General features: G+C 47.4%; 2 protein-coding genes across 2 annotated transcripts; one reads left to right on the top strand and one right to left on the bottom strand.

Moving 5' to 3' along the window:
- The first annotated feature begins 285 nt into the window (after nt 1–285).
- On the top strand, nt 286–7,272 carry slc16a13 (solute carrier family 16 member 13). The gene is made up of 7 exons (XM_067261607.1): nt 286–366; nt 1,678–1,723; nt 3,508–3,732; nt 3,954–4,097; nt 4,276–4,529; nt 4,881–5,415; nt 5,681–7,272. The coding sequence occupies exons 3-7, from the start codon at nt 3,510–3,512 to the stop codon at nt 6,007–6,009; spliced, it is 1,485 nt and encodes a 494-aa protein (XP_067117708.1). The 5' UTR covers nt 286–366; nt 1,678–1,723; nt 3,508–3,509; the 3' UTR covers nt 6,010–7,272.
- Nucleotides 7,273–9,371: 2,099 nt separating this feature from the next.
- Nucleotides 9,372–23,273, bottom strand: acap1 (ArfGAP with coiled-coil, ankyrin repeat and PH domains 1). Its single transcript, XM_067261237.1, is given in 24 exon segments — nt 9,372–10,084; nt 11,879–11,940; nt 12,107–12,217; nt 12,890–12,999; nt 13,174–13,349; nt 13,494–13,544; nt 13,821–14,011; nt 14,525–14,619; nt 14,756–14,825; nt 15,037–15,203; nt 15,205–15,240; nt 15,395–15,506; nt 15,613–15,713; nt 15,900–15,951; nt 16,276–16,388; nt 16,616–16,690; nt 17,588–17,683; nt 17,906–17,950; nt 18,871–19,054; nt 19,299–19,357; nt 19,506–19,559; nt 19,882–20,001; nt 20,592–20,649; nt 22,664–23,273. Coding segments are annotated over 24 exon segments (2,289 nt in total). The 5' UTR covers nt 22,717–23,273; the 3' UTR covers nt 9,372–9,986.
- Nucleotides 23,274–23,540: the final 267 nt, after the last annotated feature.

The following is a 23,540-nucleotide window of genomic DNA, read 5'->3' as shown; positions in this document are numbered from 1 at the left end:
GTACTCAATACACTTATAACATATTATAATGAGGCACTGCGGATCAACAATATGTTGGGCAAGGGTCAAGTTGCAGCCGGTTGGTTAACCAGTAACTAAAGAATTGCAGTCGGCTTTCCTTGCAACAGCTTCCTACAATTACACAATATGATGTAAGCATTACCACGTGCATGGCTTCAGCGGTCTATATTTCGCCGGCGACATGCGCCTCAAGCCACGCAAGCTGTAACGGGCTCATCAGCTTTTGTGAAAATGGCACATTTCACCGAGCTATTCATTTAGGAATGGGATGTATGTATTATCGGTCAAATCCATGGCATCCTTGGCTATCCTGTTGAATGGGCTGAACAGCAGCACAGCACATGGGTGAGTGTAGGCTACTATGCACAACGTTTCATAAGACACACCAGATCTCTGCAACTCGTCAAGGTTTATTGGCATTCACGGGTCAGATAGTCAGTGCCGTAGTTTATGACCATCGTTGACCATGCAGGCTCAGATTAATCGTTTTGTATTATAGCCTCATTCCTCAGGAATATCCTGGTTTAACGAAGTGCCGTGCACCAGCGCATGCTTCAATACATGTATTGTTGTTACACTGTCGGTTTGCCATATAATAGCATATTCGTGCATGATAGATTGCAATATATGGTCAGTATAATAAAAACTAGGCTTCATTGAAAGATGGGGTGGTTTAGATTAGAACTTTAAATGGAAAGTCTACAGCATGCGAGGGGCGTTCGAAAAGCACACGCTATACGCCTATCATGAAGACCACGTGAATACATGTAGTCTGTAGTTTGTCTAGGACTCTTACTGGGTAGCATATTGTCCATTCTTATCGCATTATAATGGGTAATGAGTACACATCATAGATTTATTATGATACACGCTGTCACATGATCACTAAACTCAATTGTGAGCAAATTAGACAATGTAAACTGTTTGTTCGGTTATAGGACTAGGTTATAGCCGAAATACACCGAGACAGTTTGCCTAAATATTCGTCTTTAACCGCGGCTGCACACAATAGATTCAAACCGCCTCTGGACAGATACTGTTGATGCTTTTTGCGCATGCGTGTTTTGTACATCGTAATCAGTTCCATTAACAGCTCATTGGAAGCTGTGAAGTGGGAGTTACTGACAGTGGGTGAAAGACAGCTGTGCTACTATGCATTCGAATTAGTACTTTATAAAAGCACTGACATATACCTGTACTGTTCATGAGTTCATCCTAAACGTTCAGCCTACACATTGGTGGGACTTGACCACTTAGCTCTATCTTCCTTCAACTTCATCAAGTGCATGATTGAACCCGGAACGCAGATTACTGGTATGTGGGGTTCAAGTAGCCCATTGTACTCAACTGTGTTATTATTATTGTTATTTTCAAGTTGTATTATTTTAATTCATCTTCGTGATATATAGGACTCTCATTGTATATACACCTGCATACTTATTTATACCAAAGTTAGCTATTACATTTGTTTTTGTGTGGACATGACTTATGACTGAGAAAATGTGCCACACTAGGATCTCAGCCAGGTCATGTTGATCTCCACGTAACTATTTAACTAGATTGCCTCTGATAGAGACACAGCTTCTAGAGTTTGATCTTGGAGGGGTTGTTGGATATAATGAGTGACATGATTTACCCCTGTTTTCCCTCCTGTAGCTTCAACAACACTGGATTCTTCTAGTGATCCTCCTCCTGTTCACCGGTAGGAACCCATTTGTAGACTGTACATACACACACACACTGTGCAAATGGTTGTTTTGATCCCAGAGGTACTCTTCAGGTGGTAAATGGGCCTTCAGCGAAAGCCCTGAGTCTTCATCAGTGACTCAACCTCAGGGGCACATTAACGTATGAATCCATCAGGTTTCTGGGCTCACTGGACAGTCCTGCACTGCAAGCTGTTCCTATACAGTTCAAGCAAGTAAAAAACCCATTTATTTGCTAGTGAGTGACTGCTGAATTTCGTCCCAGTCATTTCCTTGTCTCGTCTTTGTTTTCTTGTTGCGCACAAGTATTCAGATCTATTCGATTAGGAGGAGGAAGAACAAAAGCCAAAAGCTTGAAGTCTTGAAGGGATTTTGTTTTAGATCCTTTTGTATTTAGTCTCCGGTATTGTTTTGTGTGATGTGACAACAAATATGACGCTATGGGATTCTCCATCAGAGCTGGTAAATGGTTAGTTATGGGTCCTAAGAATCTTGGCTCATTCAGGGACAGAATCTTTGAGAAATGATTCGCAGAAGATGTTTGCTGATGTGACTGATTCTCTTTATCCTCTGAATCATATCTAAACGTTTTGGAAAGCCAAACAACCGAGGAAAAGGAACAGGAAATATCATTTGAAGTCTCCATTACCCATCAGGAATGCCCTTTGGCTTGGGGCAGAATTACAGAAAGTTCTGACTGTTAATCCATCTTTTCATTCCTCTCAAGTACCTCTTGGCCTTGATCAACGAGCTGTGCTACAAAGTTCTCATTCTTTCTCTCTGCCTTCAAACTTTCTGACATTCTTCCACTCTCTAGTTTTAATGTCTATTATAGAGACAAAACATATCTAATGGAGTTCTGGACCATAGTCAAAGGTTATGCTTGTTTTTCAGCTTGATTTTCGGAGCGCAGTTAGCTAGTGAACAATTAGCTGGTGATTGATGTACACCCCAAAAATGAACAGCCCTCATGAAGTAGTTGTTCCTAAGGTCACTCACACAGCCGGTAGTTTCTAGAAGCCCTCACAAGTTAAAGACGATACGTTCTCGTAGTGTCACTAGGATAGCTGTCACACTTCACCTGGTCTGAAATGTGAACATTTAGATAACGGAAAGACCGAAAGAAGAAGTCGATCTTATCTCATCCACACCTGCCGTAAACTTCAAGGAGGCCAATAAAGAAATACAAGCCCTGGCAGCGCTGATTGTGGCATGGAGCTAATCCTGTTCATCTCTGAAACGGAGGCATGCTGAGGCAGACGTTATCTGTTAGCTGTGACTTTATGAATGGAGACCAATTTGTGTAAACCGAATCCTCCTTCAAAGAAAAAACCTCAAAGAGTGTTGCGATAGTTAATGTTCAGATCAGAGCTGGTTACCACGCGGCTCCTCTCAGGACAGTGAGTGGGTGTTATTCCGAATCAACCGGCTTTTTATTTTGTGGCCCAACTGCCTGTCTCTCATTTCCCCTCTCTTACTGTCCGCCAGGGCTTTTACATTTACCTTTAGTCATTTAGCAGACGCTCTTATCCAGAGCGACTTACAGTAAGTACAGGGACATTCCCCCGAGGCAAGTAGGGTGAAGTGCCTTGCCCAAGGACACAACGTCATGTGGCACGGCCGGGAATCGAACCAGCGACCTTCTGGTTACTAGCCCGATTCTCTAACCGTTCAGCCACCTGACTCTCACCGACATGATTATGTTCAGTGAAAATCAAACAACCGATAAAACTTCTCAGTCAGACTAACTGCACCTCTATCCTGCTTATCTCCTCCCCAGCCATGTCCAAGTTCCAGCCCAGGCCCGCGCCTCCCCCGCAGGCTGTGCCAGATGGGGGGTGGGGCTGGGTGGTGGTGGGGTCCCTGTTTGTGAGCTCGGCCCTGGTGTTCGGCCTGATCCGCAGCCTGGGCGTGTTCTTCGTGGAGTTTGTTCAGTATTTCGATGAGAGTGCCCAGGTCATCTCCTGGATTACCTCCATTGGGGTGGCGATGCAGCAGCTTGTCAGTAAGTACTATCGGAGCAGGCAAGTGTGTGTGTGTGTGGATGGGAGCACAACCCTATGAAATCCATTTTATTATGATTTATTATTTTGTCATATATTAAAAGAATAATTATCTTAAATTGGCCGTCTGTTAGGTAACTAGGTACTTGTGTGTGTGTGCATGTCTGTCTGTGTGTGTGTGTGTGTGTGTGTGTGTGTGCATGTCTGTGTGTGTGTACCCCAGGTCCTGTAGGAACAGCTCTGTCTTATGCCTATGGCGCCAGACCTGTGGTGATGATGGGAGGGTTCTTGTCTGGAATGGGCTTCATCCTGGCTTCACAGGCCACCTGTGTCACACATCTGTACCTCACCATGGGGGTCATCTCAGGTAACACACACTTTTACACACACATATACCAGGCACTATTTGTACCTATGATTTCAACTCATATATGACACTATATACTCACTCTATTCCTTCCTTCTCTATCTCTATCTCTCTTACCCATTATTCTCTTCCTCCCCCTCACATTTGTACACCTCTTTCACCCCCTCCCCCCCCCCAGGCTCGGGCTGGGCGCTGGTCTTCACCCCCACCGTGGCGTCGGTCATGCAGTACTTCACGCGGCGCCGCTCTCTGGCCATGGCGCTGGGCTTCGCCGGCGTCGGCCTCTCCTCCTTTGCCTTCTCGCCGCTCTTCCAGCTGCTGGTGGACACGTACACCTGGCGGGGGGCCCTGCTCATCCTGGGGGGGCTCAGCTTCAACATGGTGGCCTGCGGGGCCCTCATACGGCCCCCGGGGGGCCCCAAGGTGGTGGAGGTACGGACGAGATGAGGGGATTGTAGACAGGGAAGGAGCGGGTTGAGTAAATGACGAGCGGGGCTCTTGGGGGGATGATGTAATGCTGGTCGCCTGGTCTGAAAGAAGATGCGTAGCATCGTTGTTCCATGTATAGTTTCAAAATCAACTCATGGCATTTATGTCAGTACTGGAATGTAATTTGTGTGTGGGGGTGTATCTCTCTTTCTCTCGAATAGATTGACATACCGCTCTCCCTCTCCTCTCCCATGGCCCCGCCATCTTCTTCTCCCCACTTCTATCCCTCCTCCTCTGTATCCTCACCCCCCCCCATCCCTCGCTCCCCACCGTAACCCCTCCCCCCCATTCCAGGCACAGTCCAACGTCTACTCATCCGCCTGCTCCTCCGCCCTCTCCAAGGCCTACGCCTACCTGGAGCTCTCCCTCCTCTTCCAGAGGCCCTTCCTCATCTACAGCCTGGCCATCACCCTCTTCAACTTCGGCTACTTCGTGCCCTACGTGCACCTGGTGGCCCACAGCCGCCACGAGGGCTTCTCCCAGTACCAGGCCGCCTTCATCATCTCCGCCACCGGCGTCACCGACATCGTGGGCCGCCTGGTGGCCGGCTGGTCATCGGACCTGGGCCGCCTGCGTCTCCCCCACATGCTATGCCTGTGGACGGGGCTGACGGGGCTGTTCCTGCTGCTGGTGCCGCTGGGGTCGCTGGGCGGCTCCTACCCGGGCCTGGTGGTGGTCAGTCTGGCCTACGGGTTCTGCTCGGGCGCCATGACGCCACTGGTGTTCTCGGTGGTGCCGGAGATCGTGGGCATGCGGCGCACGCTGGGCGCCCTGGGCCTGCTGCAGCTCATCGAGAGCGTGGGCGGGCTCCTGGGGGCGCCTGTGTCAGGTGAGGGGGGTGGGAGACGGGTGTGTGTACCGTCAGGTGAGGGGGGGGTGGGATACGGGTGTGTCTGTGGGAGGGGGGTTTAAAGGGGTTATGGGAAAGGAGGAAGGGTTGTTTGGTAGAAGTCACGGTAAGGGTGGACGTGTGTGTGGGGTGATACTGAAGAACATTAAATTAGAGGGGAGACTAAGGGGTATAACCGTGCCCATTGACCATAGCGTAATCTCTCTCTCTCTTTCCCCCCCCTCTCTCCCTCTTGCTGTCTCAGGTTTGCTGAGGGACATTACTGGGAACTACACAGCCTCATTCGTAGTGGCTGGCATTTCCGTCATCCTGGGCACCTTGGTGACGACCATGCTGCCTCGCTTCTTTTCCCGTACGGCCCCGCCTCCTCTGGCGAGCCCGAGGACCCCCGGCCAGGACACGAAAGACGCAGAGTCCGCACTGATGAAATCCCCTTCCTCCCTCACAGAGGGGCTCAACCACCTGGACACCCTCCCCTTCACTGAACCACAACTAGACCGCAGCAGTCTCAACCTAGACCGGGAGGACCTGCCTCTGAAGCAGGGCAGGACCGAGGTTGACAACAACTGCTGATTTCAGCCATGTCTGACAGAAACTCCATCAGCCAATAGTATCGCTGCCTTGTTTGATGGGCCCTGTTCCATTGGGGGGCTTCAGCTTACTGGCGTTGAAGGGAGATGGTTCTGTCTGTGTTTCAGCTCGTCAGGAATGCATGTGACCTGTACACCCGGGGTGCTTTGGGGAAACCTTGACTGATGCCTTTTTCTTTCTGCCTTTCTGTGCCAAGAAGTACCGGATTCTAAACATTCCTGGCACACACCCGCGCAAACACACCCGCACAAACACACACACACAAAACAGTTTAAAGACAGTAGTGTAGTGTTTTAACTACTGAAGCTATTATATGAAAATAACATCTGAAATGTAACTCAGAGTACTGGACAAAGGGTTGGCTTTTGCACCAAGGAAGTGACTGCAGGGAATGTGCTGTAAGGCTTTTTTTGTTTTGTTTATTGCCCTGCTGAGACAGCCTGACTTATCATTCATGTTACGGTTGGGTTACTCTACATGAAGCCACGTGCGGTAGCTTTGGCCTTTTTGACGAAAGTCACATACCACAACCGTAGCATCGTTTCAGTGTCCCTGTAATGTTTACACACACACGCTTGGTCACTACGACTCAAAAAAACGAACACTGGTCCGGAAAGATTAACTTGGGAGTTCTACTGCAGCGGTTTACGGAATGGGACTGTGCCCATATTGGTTTTGCTTTTGCGTGTCTTCTCAGGCAACCGTCCCTGAATGGAGACTGGGAACTGGCTTTACTTCCTGCTCTTTATCACAGAGGTATGCCAAGATGCTGTGTTAGAAGTAGTGTGGTTCAACTGTCTGATGCTTTTCTTTTTTAATCAAGGTGCTGGAATCACATTCATGACAATGGTTACTCTCAGGACATTAAGAATCCTCACCACCATCATTTTTTAAATTGATTTTCCATAAGACGTGGAGTTATGACGACACATACACTTTTCTCTTCCTGGTTTGCAGCCAATCGCCGGAGATCTGTCATGTGTCAGGCTCCTGACAGACCGGAGAACTTTCACCAAAGGAACTCTTTGCACTGAGTTACTGTTCAGGCTTACCACTGGACTTGCTGTCTATCCTTAGACTTGGGAAGGTGCGATGGGGTATGAAAGGAACAGATTACTGCTCCAAAGCTCAACTAACAATACAGAGCAATGCCAAGTGTCCTTTATCCACCATTTCCTAACTTTTTAATTTGATTGTTTTGGTTTATTTTCTATTTACATCATAACGTAGTGTATAAATGACTTTGATGGCGGAGAAGGAGGTGTGGGGATGGGGTGGGTGGGCTATTTGTAGTTCAGAGTGCAGAGGACAGGGCACTAGGGCACTAGGATGTCTCACCTGTCCTCTGCATGTGGGGCAAAGTGACAGTGACCGACAGTGCATTCGTTGGGCCTCTGACTCCCTCACCGGTGAATCGTTCACCCCGGGAATCACTATCAACAGATGGATTCCTAGCTACACTACACCCTTGGTGGGGAGAGGAAACTGGTCTGGTTGTCATGTCGAGTCATTGGCCCAAACCCCTCCCACCTCTTTCCATAGCAGCAATAGTGATTATAGAGGAAAGCAGACTACCTCTTCCCACACGGACATCCATATATCACTCTGTGGCCTTAAGGCCCTGGCACTAACCCCACGCTGGGGAATACATGGAGGCAGAGAGATCCTAAATCAGCCATGAGTCCCTGGAACAACCAAGACAGAGAATAGAACATCTTGTTCAGCCTGCCAGAGTTCACTGGTTGTTCATCAGTGTGGTGGACTCTGATAGGGTAGCCACCCTACTAAGGGCCAAATGAAAACAGGTCCTGAAGTTAGGTAAATAGTCACACATCTCATCCAACCTCACTCCCAGTGAGGGAAGTAGTGATTGTAAGCTTAAAGCCTTCAGACGAGGTTAGCATGTTGTCCTCATCCATACCTGTTTTTGTGTTAGCTCTGATGCTTATAAGCATTGAAAACCCAGGTTTGGGGAGTGGGGGCAGTAAATCCTAGCATGTGAGCTTTAATACTCAGTGCCTGCGAAGCAAAGACTTGGGCTTTGTTAAGCATTTCTCTCTCTGTTTCTCTCTGAGAGAAGACCATATCCATGGAAATAAAAAAACTGGGGTCAATAAACGAGCCCAAACATTTCTTAATACGCCAAGGGATAATGCTTGCAGTACAATCTTTCCTGACCAAAAACAATCACTGAATATTGGAGGATCAGTAGACATTTCACAATGATCTTTTTCAACTTACTACCTATTGTGTGCATTCTAATCATATTCAAGACCTACTAGACAGGGCTGGGACAAAAAAAAAAAATTTGCTCAGACCGGCCGACCACAATCGGTCGGACTCTGAGCCTCTGCATCTGACACAAGAAACAGAGGGGGAGCGGTTGAGCCTGTTAAGAGATGTGATTGGGCCGGCCCAGTGTCAATATGGAAAATGAACCAATGGGCTGCTGTCCCTGCTTTATGGGCCGGTCCCTGGCCAATTTTACGTTTATTCTATTTATTTTTTATCATATCGGCCCCAAGTGCATCGGCCCTCAGGGCATTTGCCCGGTATGCCAGATTACCAGTCCAGGCCTGCTACTAGATATAGCCTACACTGTAGCTTGCATAGATTCAAGTATGTTTTTAATGATTCATCATACACTCACTGCCTATAGTGTCATGTAGTCACTTTGATTGTGATGTTTTGTACTAAGGTCTGACAGATTCATGGCCAGTCGTCATACGCGCTCTCAAGCACACCTAGACTTCAATCTTGGTGACTTGTGTGAAGCTGACTTGGGACATTTAAATGAGCAGATTTCTCTTTCTGACATTTTGAAAAATAGGCTACCTCATTGGCCTAGTTGAAGAACCTGTTTTTACAAATCCTTTGCTACAAATCAACTAAACCTTATGTGCTATATGTGGACATTATATATAAAGATTCAGGAGTCAGGTGGCTGAGTGGTTAGGGAAGCGGGCTAGTACTCAGAAGGTTGCCAGTTCGATTCCCGGCCATGCCAAAATTACGTTGTGTCCTTGGGCAAGGCATTTCACCCTACTTGCCTCGGGGGGTATGTCCCTGTACTTACAGTAAGTCGCTCTGGATAAGAGCGTCTGCTAAATGACTAAATGTAAATGTAAATTTTGGGGAATTTTGTGTACCATTTTAATAAAAAATAAGACCTACAGTATACATAGCAGTAACCGCTATTTTGGTCCCATATGAGACCTTAACATACATCACCACCTAGTGGATGTTGAGGGTCAAGATATATGTCTAACCAGGCATCAATATCTTCACCCTTTATAAAGATGAAATCAAACGCACATTTGTATCCCCCATATAAACTGTACATGTGACTGAATAATAATTTTTATTTGTTTCAAATGTTCCCAGTACCATGGGCATTTGATAAAACAATCCAAATAAACACATTAAACATTAAAAATACATCTTGCAACTTTATCCCAAAAAACAATGTCATTTTATATGGGAAGCCAAATTAAATGAAGACAGGTGGATGATATTGTGTCATTCTGTGCGTGCTTATCCATTGCTGCGAATGGTTTGTGTGGGATATTTCTCCTCGTGGACTTTTGTGTTCCCACTTCAGTGCACTGGACCAGGAACACAACAGCCTCAGTGTTGGGTTGAAGTCATCCCCAGCTGGCCAGTGAGCTAACACAGCGGGATGCCAGCGAGCACGTGTGTGAGCGGGAGAGAGAGAGAGAGAGAGAGAGAGAGAGAGAGAGAGAGAGAGAGAGAGAGAGAGAGAGAAGGTTACGCAAGGCCATGCAGGGAGGCATGCCTGTAGCTGCTTATGTGCATGCATACATCCGGACTAGACATGCGTCTGTGTCGCCACAGCAACATGCGTGCCTGGTCTCTGGAATCAATTCGAAAGAAAAAAAACGACCGGCGGACCGAACGAGGCGCCCACGGCTGGGCGCGCGGGCCGGCGACGGCAGCTTTCAAGTCTTGAAGTCGGTGCTCCGGCGTTTGAGCTTCTCTGGGTTGTTGGAGGCCATGTGGGAGAAGTCCCTGAAGATGTCGTTGTACGTCTCGTCACCTGGGAGGGGGAGGGGGGGGAGACAGAGGAGGGGAGACATTAATCGTGACAGAAAGAGAAGTCCACGAAATGAGCTTTTATCTGATCATCACTGACTGGAGGTCCTACAGGGCTTGTTTTGCCCTCTCTCAGTACCCATCTGTCCTACCAAGGGACAGATGGGTACTGAGAGGTTCCACAGGCATATGGCTCCTTCGATGCCGTTTCATCCGTGTTTTCTCAATACAGGCGTGAAAAGCAAGAATTCAGCACACGTATGTATTGACACACACACACACACACACACACATGGCACAGACACGGCACACACACTTTACCTGTTGCTCTGCCAGGCATGACGAGGCAGGACACACACTGCAAGCTGCAGAGGCCACTCAGCCATCTGAGTGGACTGGAGACATTAGCACGCAGACACACACACACACACACACACACACACACACACTTGTGCACACACACACAGCGAACAGCACATGGACCACATGGTGTCATAAACAACTGACCAATCAGCATTGACATCGCTCTTAACCCCAATTCCAGTGGGATTGTACTTTTTGTTCTTGACCATCATCTTTAAAAATTGAGGGGTTATCTTCGTTTAAGCGGTGGGCTTAAAGTGACTTGGCAGGCATTTTTGGCCCCCATCCTAGCAGACAAGAATCCTTAAGTTGTCAAACGGAATCCACACAAGCAGCAAGCATTTGAGCCTAGCTGTAAGAGTCCAAACGGAATGAAAGCTTAGACTTTGGAAAATTGAAAAGCTCCTGGTTCGGCCACACGGGGGGGGAGTCATTGCCCCTGACAGTGGCACGTCCTTGAGCACAAGCAAGAGCACACAAGACTAAAGGAACAGGGTGATACTTGAAGCACAACATTGTTGGAGAAGAGGAAACAGCTTGAAAAGGGTACAGTTGCAAAATAGATTCAAATGGACACTGGACAACCCAAAAAAAGGTTTTGAATTCAGCTTATAGAAACTGTTTGGTGCTTGGTAAGGCGTGGTGAAACAAATACACCATGTAAACCCATAACAAGCTGATTCCATCTTTAAGCCAAGTGGCAATATGTATACATACACAGCAGGCAGTTCATACATGACAACAATGCTACGTAATACGAACAGACACAAACATACAGTGTTCACAAAGCGCACTCGACAGCCATAATACTGAGCTCAGGAGCTCTTTAATAAGTGCAAGATGACTTTGCGTTGTTTTGCTCAACATCAAAGTGCTGTGGGTACACTCCTCTGTGGGTGGGTACAGTTACATAAACGCCCCTCTCTCTCTCTACACATCCTCTTTTCATTGTCCCGAGATGGTCTTCCTCCCCCTGTTTTCCCTCCCATTTGAAAGCTACTCCCCTTATCCTCCTCACAGGCATTCTTCTGTGGCCTCCAAGTTGCTCTCTAGCCACACAGTGGAGAGAGACTTGTGTACCCTGTCCTTCCAATGTTTGTTTTTAAAAATGTCGCAAGAACAGTCAGTTTTTGACTGGAAGTATTCGTACAATGTCTGGGGATCATTCCGGTTGTTGCCTCTCCCCCCCCCCCCCCCCAAAAAAAGACTTTCCCTTGAAGTTCAGCCAATGTTTCCCGTTAGCCGATGTGTAGTGTTCGTACTTTGCCAGGGTCCATACCTCCTCTAATCTTACCGCCCCCACCGACTCATTCTGCCCCCCCGAGTGCCCACCCACTCAAGTGGTTCTTAAGAGCTTGGAGGCTCTTCCTGGTTTGTCCCATCCCACTTCCTGTCCCCCCGCCCCCTCCCCCACCACCCAGGCCCCCCGAGTGACCTGGTTGGCCAAAGGCTCCGTCCATCTCGCGCATCTCCTTGTTCATCTTGTGGAGCCTCAGCCTATTAGGGAGGAGAGGAGGAGTGAGGGTCTACACCTTGTCACCCAAAGGTTCCTCTTACAGACACTCACAAAACACTAAATGTACAAGAATGCTCTCATCCCCCCCTCCCCCCATCACACTCTCCTCCTTGTCCCCCCCCCCTCCTCCTCCCTTCCCTCACTCACAGTGTGACGATGTCAGCATTGGCCTCGTCTACGGCGATGGTGATGGGGTCTTTCTGGTTCTTGTCTCTGGCGTTGTAGTCCGCCCCTCTCTTCAGGAACAAACACACCAGCCTGAACAGCCACAACAGAATCAGAAAGGGTTTTAATCGCCATGAAAGTTTGCACAGACAAGGAATTTACTTTGGCAGGAGGGTGCATACATTCAACATATAGGAGTAAATAAGTAAATAAGTGGTGTAAGTTTAAACAAGTCTAACTATACTATATAAAAGGTGCAAAGTCTAATGAACTAATACTAACTATGTAAGATAAAATAAATATAAAGTTTAAAATAGCTATAATGTACAATATCAAAAAATATATACAAATAGGGTGCTTAGTGCAAATATGACATGGGTGCAAAATGGCAAGGATGCAATATATGGCTGTGGTTTAAAGTCTGTGTGAACCCTTGGCCTTGTTGAAGAGGCAAGTGGCAGATGGAAAGAAACTGTTGTTGTGGCGTGAGGTTTTGGTCCTGATGCACCACAGCCTTCTGCCAGAGGGGAGTGGCTGAAACAGAATGCGTCCAGCGTGGGAGGAGTCAGCCCCAATCTTCCTCGCTCGCTTCAGGGTTCCCGAGGTGTGCAGGTCCTCCAGGGTAGGCAGATTGCAGCCAATCACCTTTTCAGCAGTGTGTCACCTTTTCAGCAGTGCTGAAAGTCTAAGTTAGTGTGTGTGTGTGTTGTATGAAGTGAGTGTGAAAGAAACAGACAGAGAGAGAGAGTGTTAACACCTTCCTACCCTGTGTGTCCCAGTATAGTGGCGTGATGTAGAGGTCCTCTCCCATTGTTGTCTGCCTGGTTCACATTGGCTCCATTCTGGAGCAGGAACTCGCACGCCGCCAAGGCATTCTAGGATGCAGGGGGAGTGTAAGTACAGCACACACCCACACATCCACACACACACCCACACACACCCACACATCCACACACATCCACACACATCCACACACATCCCCCACACGCATCCACAAACACACCCACACATCCACACACACCCACACACACCCACACACACCAGCTCACCGATGTGACTGCCTGGATGAGCGGGGTGCTGGACTGCTCCATGGCGTTGACCCAGTTGACGTCGGCGCCGTGGGCCAGAGCGTCGGCCATGACGGGGAAGTGCTGCAGGGCGGCGGAGCGGTAGAGCAAGGCCCCGGGATGAAGACCACTCAGGTCCTCCTCGTCCTCCTCCTCGTCTGGGGAGCCAACCGGGCAGGTTAGTTGAAGAATCGACCGGTTCGGTCGCAGTACGTGGCAAGTGTTCGGTGTGTGTGTGAAGGTTGACGGTTAAGTACGCCTTTTTTAGTGTCATTGTTTTGATTGGGGTGTGTGTGTTTCACCTTTGTGAAAGGCCGTATTGTTCTTCTGGACAAGGTCGCTCTGACTTATTCCTGAGAGAAAAGAGAGAGAGAGAGAGAGAGTCACATGCCATGACTTCAAAGGTGGCTACAAGATTACCGGTTTATCCTGCTGATTACCACAATACACACACACAGGGGTGTGTCTGTTTTGCTTCATTCTCTGCTCTGTCAGCATGTGTGTGTGTGTGTTTGGGAGTGCGCGTTTGTGTTTGGAAAATGTGTGTATGTGCCTTTGAGTCCATGCATGCAGGAATTCCTTTTGTTTTCCTTTGCGTGTGTGTTTGTGTATGTTCTCGGGTCCAGAACCTGTGAGTCGGGGAAGAGTGGCGCGGCTGGGTTTGGGTTTCAGAGCGGGCCTGGGGGTGAGGCCCTGGGTGTTGGTCCGGTTCCGCCGGGCGCTGGAGCGGCGGAGAGGGGGATTGCGGCCTGTTTCCGGAAGCTTCTGGATGAATTTCTTCTCTACGTATTTGGAGCGTATCCATGACTCCTTATCCCCTCTAAGGGGAGAGGAAGAGAGTGAGAGAGACAGAGAGAGACAGAGAGAGAGAAAATAGGGGTTAACAAAAAAACATGTCATCATAGAAGCCCTTCCACTTTCATGTACAAACCATCAGGAAACTAAAAACACATGCGATGAAACACAGCTGCAGAGCACGTTTCCGGGGGACAATTCAGTTACAACATCAACCAACCATGTACCTGTGCAACTTCCTGTCTGTGCAGCAGAGAGAAGAAAAGAGGAAGTCAGAAAACAGAACTAGAGATGATGCTGTTAGATAAAATGGAGGGATAGAGAAAGGGGAAAGAGTTACTGTACAACCGACTAGCAGTGACAGTTCAGTTTTGTACTGAAGTCCTAAATGTGTGCTTGCAATGACAACCTGTAACCACCGGAGGGGACTGAAGAGCACCTTTTCATATTCAACGCTTTTCACCAAGCTTAGCCAATATCTTTCTCCACTTTGGGTCTGAGGAATGAAAATGAAGGTGTAGGGAATTGTAGTTCTTACCTGGGGCTGGAGGGTTGGGGCTTCTTGATGGTGATCTCATCAATGCGTGCCTCGTAGATCCTGTTGATGGCCGTGTTTCCCAGCTCACACATCAACTATGGGAACGAGAGGAGAAGGGACCATGAATCTATGCGTGAATCTATTAGCACTGGTGAAGGAATGAAGAATGCAATGCAATAGCAGGAAAGTGCGGCCTGCAGTCCATTATGCGTACGATGTGACGGCGCTCACCTTGACCAGCTCTGGCTCCCAGGAGTCCAGCGTGAGAGAGCGCACTTTGGAGAAGTGAACTCCCAGACTCCTGTCAAAGGCAGAGCGGGGGGGAGGGAGAGGGGGTACCTGGTGAGATGTGCTGGTGAACGGTGAACCGTTTGTGTGTGTGTGTGTGTGTGTGTGTGTGTGTGTGTATGCTCACAAGAGAGGCATAGAGAAAGAGAAAAATGGAGAGAGGGCGGCGTACGCGCGTGCCGTAGGAGCGTGCCGTACGCGCGTGCCGTACGAGCGTTACGCACCTGTGGATGCCTGAGCAGACGATGCAGAGGGTGATGCCCAGGTTGATGGAGGCCCAGTCTGGTCCGGGCTCCCCACAGTCACAGCACTGCATGTTCCCTGGGAGAGCCTGGACCTCCAGCAGAGCATCGCGAGCAGGCTTGTCCTGCTCCCCACCCCCACCCCCCCCCCACGCTGCCCACCGACACCGAGCTGCAGCGTTCCCTCTGAGGGACACACACAAATATAGAGAGTTAGAGTGGGATTTTGCTATTTTTCTAAATTTTTCTCACAGGGCTGTGTGTGTGTGTGTTTTCTCACAGGGCTGTGTGTGTGTGTGTGTGTTTTCTCACAGGGCTGTGTGTGTGTGTGTTTTCTCACAGGGCTGTGTGTGTCCTCTCTGTGGTCCTGGAAGGCTGAAGCTATGCTGTTCTGGACGGCACTGATCCAGGCCTGTTGCTGCCTCTCTGAATCTGCCTGCAACAGACAGCTCCTACACACACACACACACACACACACACAAGATTACAGGATTACAGTATGCCACAGGCCTTAATAGAGTGGGTCTTAATAATCAGCACACATGCCTGGAGACTCACTTGGAAGGAGAGACCACTTCAAAGCAGAATCGCCTCTCGTTGTCAGCGAAGGGCTTGACTGTACACAAACGCAAATCCTCTACTACAACGGTAGGCTGGTCCTGGGAGAGAGATAGGTCAGTGTGTGTTGGTAATGTGTATGAATATGTTTGTGTGGGTACGTGTGTGCATTCATGTGTTTGTATGTGTGGGTGCGCTGAATATCTGTTTCTTTTTGTCTTTTTGAAAGTGTTAACGTTTGCTATTAAAATGCATGCCAAATAAAGCTGCACTTCGAAAAGATTCACCTTGAATTTCTTCTGATACACCAGCTGATTTTTTTTAATGGAGAACCAACGCCTGGAGTGGTGAGAGAAGATGAAAAGTCATGGAATTAATAATGTAGCCTTCTGAGTCATTGGGATTCAATCCACACAAGCTAAAACCCCTCAAACTTCCTTTGTTAGGGTGAGAAAGGCCAGTATCTTGACCAGGGATGAAACATAAAGAGAATTAGGGATGAGGAGCGAGAGGGATCGATAGAGAGAGCAAGGAGTCATCCAAAATGCTAAGAAAAGGAAAATGATGCCAAAAATGAATGATGAAAGTGGAAACAGAGAGAGAAAGAGTAAGACAAACAACCCATGTGTGTGTGTGTGTGTGTGTGTGTGTGTGCATGCGTACCTGCTCCAAGTCTTAAAAGCGTTGCTGGCTCTCTTGTACAAGTAGCCCTCCATGGCAATACCATTAGCAGCATCAGCTCTAAAATCCATGATTGAGTCATCGTATGACACATCCTAGAAACAGCACGCATGCCCAGACACACACACACACACACACACACACAGACACTAAGAAGGAACGTTGGTATAGGGATATAGTGTGTGTCAGTTTTAGATGTCAGTGGTATGTTCATCAGAAAGTGAGGTCAGGCATCATAATCTTGAGACTGATAGCATAGAATAACATTTTCAGTAACAGTATGTTCTCCAGTCATGTTAAAGTGAAAGTTATGAGTGTTTACTTTTTTCTTGATGGCGGCATGTCTTTGTTCCATGTCCCTCTTCTCTCTGGCGGAGTTTAACACCAGCTGAGTGTGCTGTGAGAGAGACACACAGAGACACAGAGAGAGAGAGACACACACAGAGAGAGAGACACACATAGAGAGAGAGAGACACACAGAGACACAGAGAGAGAGAGAGACACAGAGAGAGAGAGAGACACACACACAGAGAGATAAAAAGATAGAGGACTTATTGATGGGGCACTTGTGAAACAAGGCTACATAATAAAACAAATCAACAATGCCCACTTTCAGGCTCCCTTCTCTCTCCATTTCTCCAGTACTGTTTTCCATTCTGCCTGGCTGCTTACAGATAATCAATAAATGGTTGCCTGCATTGTGGATGTGTAATTTATTGACGTCAATTCAGAGTTGACGAAACCTCCGAAGGAATGGCAGAGGGTGCTGGGATATGAGGGTGAGGACACAGACGGGGAAAGGGAAGAGGGTCAGTGAAGGGAGAGGTGGAAGGGGGCAAGAAAGGTCACTTGAGTGTGGAAAAGAGAGGAGAAAGGGTACGACATGGAGGAAGGACGATGGGAAGGGATGAGAGAGAGAGAGAGAGAGAGAGAGAGAGAGAGAGAGAGAGAGAGAGAGAGAGAGAGAGAGAGAGAGAGAGAGAGAGAGAGAGAGAGAGAGAGGGGGGGGGGGGGGGGGGGAATTACAAGATCGGACGTGTCAGCTTTCAGGTGGAGGTCAAAAGACTGTGTTGGACTTTTTACAATTTCCTGTTAAAGTAGGAAGAGAGGCTGTAGTTTCATCTGATCAGTGAAAGTGACAAACACACACACACACAGCATTGTGTGAAATGTTTCCTGTTAAACAGACACCGCCTCTTTGAAGTTCCTCTGTGTCTTGCTCTCTCCATCTGTCTCTTTCTTTGTCTCTTATTCTGTCTCTTTCATCCCCCACCTCCTCCTCTTATTCCCGTACCTCTTCACTCAGGGTGCGTCGATAGTCGTCCAACTCAGAAAGAGACTCGTGGCCCTGCTGGAAGAACTGGGCCTGGGCCTCCATCAGAGACAGCATCTGACAGGGCAACAGAACCAATCAAAACAGCCGGGCAAGAAGCCAAACATCACAGTGACGCACAATGAGTCATCACACCTCATCGTACACCTTAGGGCCTCAACACCCTAACAACAACACATCCATCTCCCAAGTGCAGAACCTTAGCTCACAAAACTAGCAACTTCATCAAGCGCACAAGAACTTCTGTCAAATTTGGCCACAGCAACTGAGCAAACTCACCGCCATCAAAATGTCCGTCTTTTTCTTGGCCTCGATTACGTTGATCTAGGAGAGACAAGCATCAAGTGAGGGAAACACATTTGTTTTTGTGCCTGCTAGCTATTAGTGACTAGAGCTGGTTATGCTGTGTATTTATAGCTGACAGTCTGTAGGGAAGCCTTGGGGGAAGGCTGTTCTCATTCATAACAGCCCAATCATGTCCCTAAACAGTGTTTCTGTTGCATATTTTATCAACGCCGTTTATTAGGCCCAAGTCTCAAAACAGCAGTTATGCAACAGACTCCAGCAAAAGCTTTACATGGAGCTGATTCCAGACCGTTTTTAGATGAAGCTGTATGGCAAGCAGCTTTCCATTATACACCTTGAATGTGGGTGTCTGTGTTTACGTGTTCCTGACAGGAGAACTCACGGTATGTGTGGATTTAAATGGGACTGTTTAAACGGAGTGGGTTTGCACTGTATGTGTGTAGTTAGCCCCACCCATCTGCCATGAAACCAATCAACCATACTTATTTTTTCACACAGCGACATACAGCTTGGTACAGCAGGGTACCATCAATCACCTCATCCAGCAACAAACTGTATGCTAGCATTGCGTGACGCTACAAGATTCTGTCTATCAAAGTAAAAAAAAAATACATTTTAGTCATTTAGCAGACGCTCTTATCCAGAGCGACTTACAGTAAGTACAGGGACATTGTCATGTTGTGTCCTTGGGCAAGTGCCTTGCCCAAGGACACGGCAAGAATCGAACCGGCAACCTTCTGATTAATAGCCCGATTCCCTAACCACTCAGCCACCTGACTCCTTAAGTAGCGTAGTACAAGGTAGCACACCCCACTGCATGACTGTAGAGCATGGTGGAGTCGTTTAGTACTTTGTGGTATGGTATAGGGTTCACTAGTCTTACTTGGCACATAGCAGTACTAAGTCTAAAACCAGTCCCAGCCTGGTCCCAGTCTGACCTGCAGCACGTAGTCCAGCGCCCCGGAACGGAACGTGCGCCGTGCGTTGAGGAGGGTGTGGCTGGCCTCCTCCACCTCGTGCTGCTTGCCTCGGGGCACCTGAGCGTTCCGGCTCAGCGCCGTCTCCAGACTCTCGCTGCCACGCTCAAACTCCTTCCGCACATCCTTGAAGCGCCGCACATCCCTGGGAGGGGGGTTGACAAGGGGGGGGGGGGGGGGGGGATAGCGGATAAGGGGGGGTGGGAGGAACAAAGGAAAGAGAAGAGAGAAAGGAGAAGTTGGAGAGGAGAGCATTAAACTGCCAGGGAGTGGTCCCACCAGACCAGATGTGTGGCTGAATTAGGTAAGAGGCTGAGACAGGATTAGCTCATGTTGGCCTAAGACAACAAATTGTGCATGAGCCAGATGAATGATCCAAAACAACTCACTCCTTCACAAACGTCTGCAGTTTCAACTTGACCGACTTCTGTGTGTTCTCGATGACCTCCTGCGGGAGGTAGATATATAGGGAGAGAGGAGATTCAATGAAATGGCTCTTTGGACAACAACAAAAAGTCACACACGTGGATAGGAGAGATTTCTTTTGAACGTCTTTTTTGTCAACTTTGCTATGGTGGAAAGATGACGACACGCACCCCTTGGGCTTCCAGGATGACCGACAGCTTCTTGGAGAACTTCTCCAAACACTCCTGAGGAAAAGGTGAGCAAATACATTTCCCCTAATGCTTCATTTCACTCATCGGTTGCTATTCACGGCTATCTCCAACATCAAGGATGAGCATCTTATCAGAGAAGAAACATCCTTCATTTGTTTAGACCACTGCTGAATGAACAAGACTGTCTCGACAAGAACAAGGAATGTGTCTGAATCTTTTTTTTCTTTAATTGAAAACTGAAAAAAAGGCGTCAATGAGAAGCACGCATGGGAAATGATGGCTACGACTAAGCAGTTTGATGACATCCCTGACTGATCCCAAATCAGTTGACAGCCCGGTGAACCTGTGAACTCACCTTCATGGAGTCATCGTCTGAACAGTTGTGTCCTAGCTCCTTGAGACCCGTGACAAAGCTCTTGCTGGTCTGGCAGTAGGCCTTGCCAGCTTCTAGCATGGAGTGGCATTGTTTCACCAGCTACACACAGACACACACACACGTGCCACAATGCAGAGACACGCACATGCACAGCCCCAATTGTACGTGCATAAACACATACGCATACACAGAGACACGTTTGCACACAAATACACACACACACACACATACACACACAAACACACACAGGATACAAACATCTCAGCTGAGCGAGAGGCACACAGTCTGCTTGGCATAACATGAAGTACTATCATCATCATCGATGCAGTGATTAATAAACTATAGTGATGAATACCAAGAGCAAGGATATCATGTGCTCTTTGGGAATATAATATACATACTATTTATAATAAATATACATTATATAAGGGCTACTTCATTAACAAGCATATTCTATTGTGTGAGATAACAATTGACTGAAACGATAGCAGGTGCCATTTAAGGGGAATTAAGTATCAAAAGAACAATGTGTGGGTGAGTCGTGTTAGTTTGGTTACAATTGGGTAGGGAAGCAAAAATATACACCATTTCCCCTCAGATCAGGTAAAATGCCACAAACTAGCTCTCACTTCATATTAGCACATTCTTTAGAGGTCAGATGCGTGTGTGTGTGTGTGTGACATTCTCACCTTGTCTAACCGTGTCTCTAGTTCACTCACATCTCCCTCAACCACTTCTATAGCAGCCCTGGAACAAAAACACAAATGCACACCAACAGATAAACACAAACACACATCAGGAACTGTGGGGTGCAAGTCTCTGACTCAGTATCTCTCCTCTGTCTTTCTCGCATCAACGGCTCTCGCTTGTGGTTTCCGCTACCTTAGACACCACCAGAGATGTAGACACAGAAACGGCAGAAAGGAAGACATGAGAGAAAGGAGAGAGATAGAGGGGAGAGAGAGGTATAGAGACAGTGTATCTGAGAGACAGATGCATATATAGGAGAGGGAGAGAGAAAGACACAGAGAGAAAGACACAGAGAGAAAGACACAGAGAGAGAGAGAGAGAGAGAGAGAGAGAGAGAGAGAGAGAGATGGAAAGAGAGGGAGTGAGAACAGACAGTGTCTGTTTATGTGGCCTGGTAGAGGAGAAACAGAAGATCCAGGGCTGGGTCAGTTCAGGATCATTCATATTGAAATGGGCCTGACCCAACGTGACAGGAGTGTTAAAACTGAACCACTCGTCTCTGCAGGAACGGGTCTAAAGGAAGGGAAGAAAGATAGAGACAGAGAGAAACAGAGAGAGAGAGAGAGAACAAGAGAGAGAGAGAGAGAGAGAGAGGGAGAGAGAGACCAAGAGACAGAGAGAGACCAAAAGAGAGAGAGAGAGAGAGAGAGAGAGAGGGGGGGGGGGGGTAGAGTGGAGAGAGAGAAGAACACGTGTTCTTGGTAAAGGCCACTGAATTAAATTAAAAGAGAGAGAGGAAAGAAAGAAAACCCTGAAAAGGCCAAAGAAAGTATTGTTGAAGAATTGAAAAAGGCCTGTGTCATTAGGAAGACACATCATATTCATTACTCTGAAAGACAGTACAGCTGAATGTGTGTTTGTTAATGTGGGGTTTGAGTGTGCATGTGTAGGTTTGCATCAGTGAGTGAGAAACCTTACGTTTCTGTGGCCATTGAGACCTAGAAAAACGCACTTCCTGTCCCTGTTTATCATCTTACTATCTCTTGACTGACTTCCTGTTCCTCTGTGCGGACGACATAACCCGCCTCCTCCCCCGGCAACCTAGCAACGGGAGGCAACGGTTTGAGGCTGTGCGGGAGTCTGTTTAAGGTCCTTACGGTTTATATTAACTGTCACTCTTCTCTCTTCATTCAATGTGCTTCCTCTCGAAAATCTCTCTTTCCTCTCTGCCTCCTTCTGTTTGTAAGCATAAACTCCTCCGTTCTGGACACAGAGTTTGGCCTACTTCTGCTCCACCCTCCTCCCCCATTCTTTCTACCCTCCGTTCTCGGTCAAGACACCTCACCACTGCAGCATGCTCCACTGCCACAAGTCAAACTTTCCGTCACCGTGTGGGCCTCGTAAATGGGGGTGGGGGGGGGGGGGGAGAGAGAGAAATAAAGAGAGAGAAAGAGAGTAAAGGGAGAGTACACTTCATTTACCATGCCATGTAACTCCTTGTGAACGGCATGCCAACAAACTATGGAGGCACACCCAAGGCATCAAACCCATTTTATTAGCCACACTAAAAACCAACTGGAAACGCAATTCTCCTTTGATATACTATGTGCTGGGCTCCTTTTTATGTTCAACATACTTTCATTATAGCAGTTAAGGCGGAATTAACCTGACCTTCAAGTAAAAAAGCTGTATCTGCATGAAACAAAGGTGATCACATTTTTGTGAGATAGTAACAACAACCTGTATTTGATACAAAATACAGTCCCATTCATAAGTATGAGTGGGTGTCAGTAATGTCATTCTGCTGCTATAGGCCTGAGGAGCCCACTGCCATGAACAGTAATTTTATGGCAGTAAAATGGAATACATCCAATACACTTGGCTTTGTCACGTGAACTACCTGTTCAGGCTGTACTCTTCACAGTACTTCACAGAACTTCTCTGAGCAGGCTTGAAAAGATAATAGTCCAGAATGTTCACATCATAATAGTATGTAATAAATTATCTTCTAATTTAGACATTCTCATATTGGTATTAGCGTAAGACAATGATTATTTGGTTAATAGCTTACCTGAAGCGCGGAGAGTCTTTCAGACACTCTTCAAAGTCCAGTTTTACAGTCATTTTTCAGCAAGTTTGCCACTGATTTCACCAATAACTCAACTATTTCACGTTCAATACTGAACGTGACATGGAAGACAGGGCTTGATCTTCTGATGTCTTTTTGAATGTCTTACGTTAACATGTTCTATGACCTTTAGATTACACCAATTATATTCTTAATTCTTCATATCCAACATGCCTCACAACTTTGTTGCCCAGGCGAAATACGTTTCAGACTGGATATCTTGTTCTGATAAATAGAGGACTACGGTCTGGATGTCTATTGACATAAATACAAGCAGTGCATGTTACACTTATATTATTTTTAACGCACGTGCATACATACTTTGTTTCACAAACAAATGTCGCAAAAGTGTCCACTAAAAGATTGCCGCCAGGCTATTTCCTTGTAAAATAATTAATCCAACAAAAACACGAAGACGACAACGCTAACGATCAAACGATCTGTATCATCTCCCTAGAGGACCCCCGGGGTGCCGAAGTTGACACTGAAACGATTTTCTCTTTCCGATCGCTGTTTCTCTTGCTGCTCGGGTCCTTCCTACTCTCACTATTTCCGGGTGTGCTTGGTCCCTATGCTCTCATGGCAAAAGCGAGCCAGCTCGCGGGGGAGTTTACCTAACCTTCTTGAATTTGACAGTTTTCTTTTGGAGGCGGGTCTGTAGAAGTGGACTGTGTGGTAGAATACTGTTCTGTGGTAGGGTGAGAAGTAGCCTACTTCTCATAGTATATTTCGGGATTCGTTACATAACGAAGTCCAATTTATTTAGGATGATATCGACTCAATATGTATTCCCAAATGAATGAGTTTAAGGTTGATATTG

This window comes from Osmerus mordax, chromosome 23 (assembly GCF_038355195.1).
Source record: "Osmerus mordax isolate fOsmMor3 chromosome 23, fOsmMor3.pri, whole genome shotgun sequence".
Taxonomy (NCBI): Eukaryota; Metazoa; Chordata; class Actinopteri; order Osmeriformes; family Osmeridae; genus Osmerus; species Osmerus mordax.
Note: the sequence above shows the minus strand (reverse complement) of the source record. Positions and strands in the feature narration are given on the sequence as shown.

Excerpts from the sequence above, each read along its gene's own strand:
- slc16a13 (XM_067261607.1), top strand. The coding sequence starts at position 3,510 with ATGTCCAAGTTCCAGCCCAGGCCCGCGCCTCCCCCGCAGGCTGTGCCA. Across the intron at positions 4,098-4,275 it reads CACCATGGGGGTCATCTCAG|GCTCGGGCTGGGCGCTGGTC; the intron begins GTAACACACACT and ends CCCCCCCCCCAG. Across the intron at positions 4,530-4,880 it reads GGGGCCCCAAGGTGGTGGAG|GCACAGTCCAACGTCTACTC; the intron begins GTACGGACGAGA and ends CCCCCATTCCAG.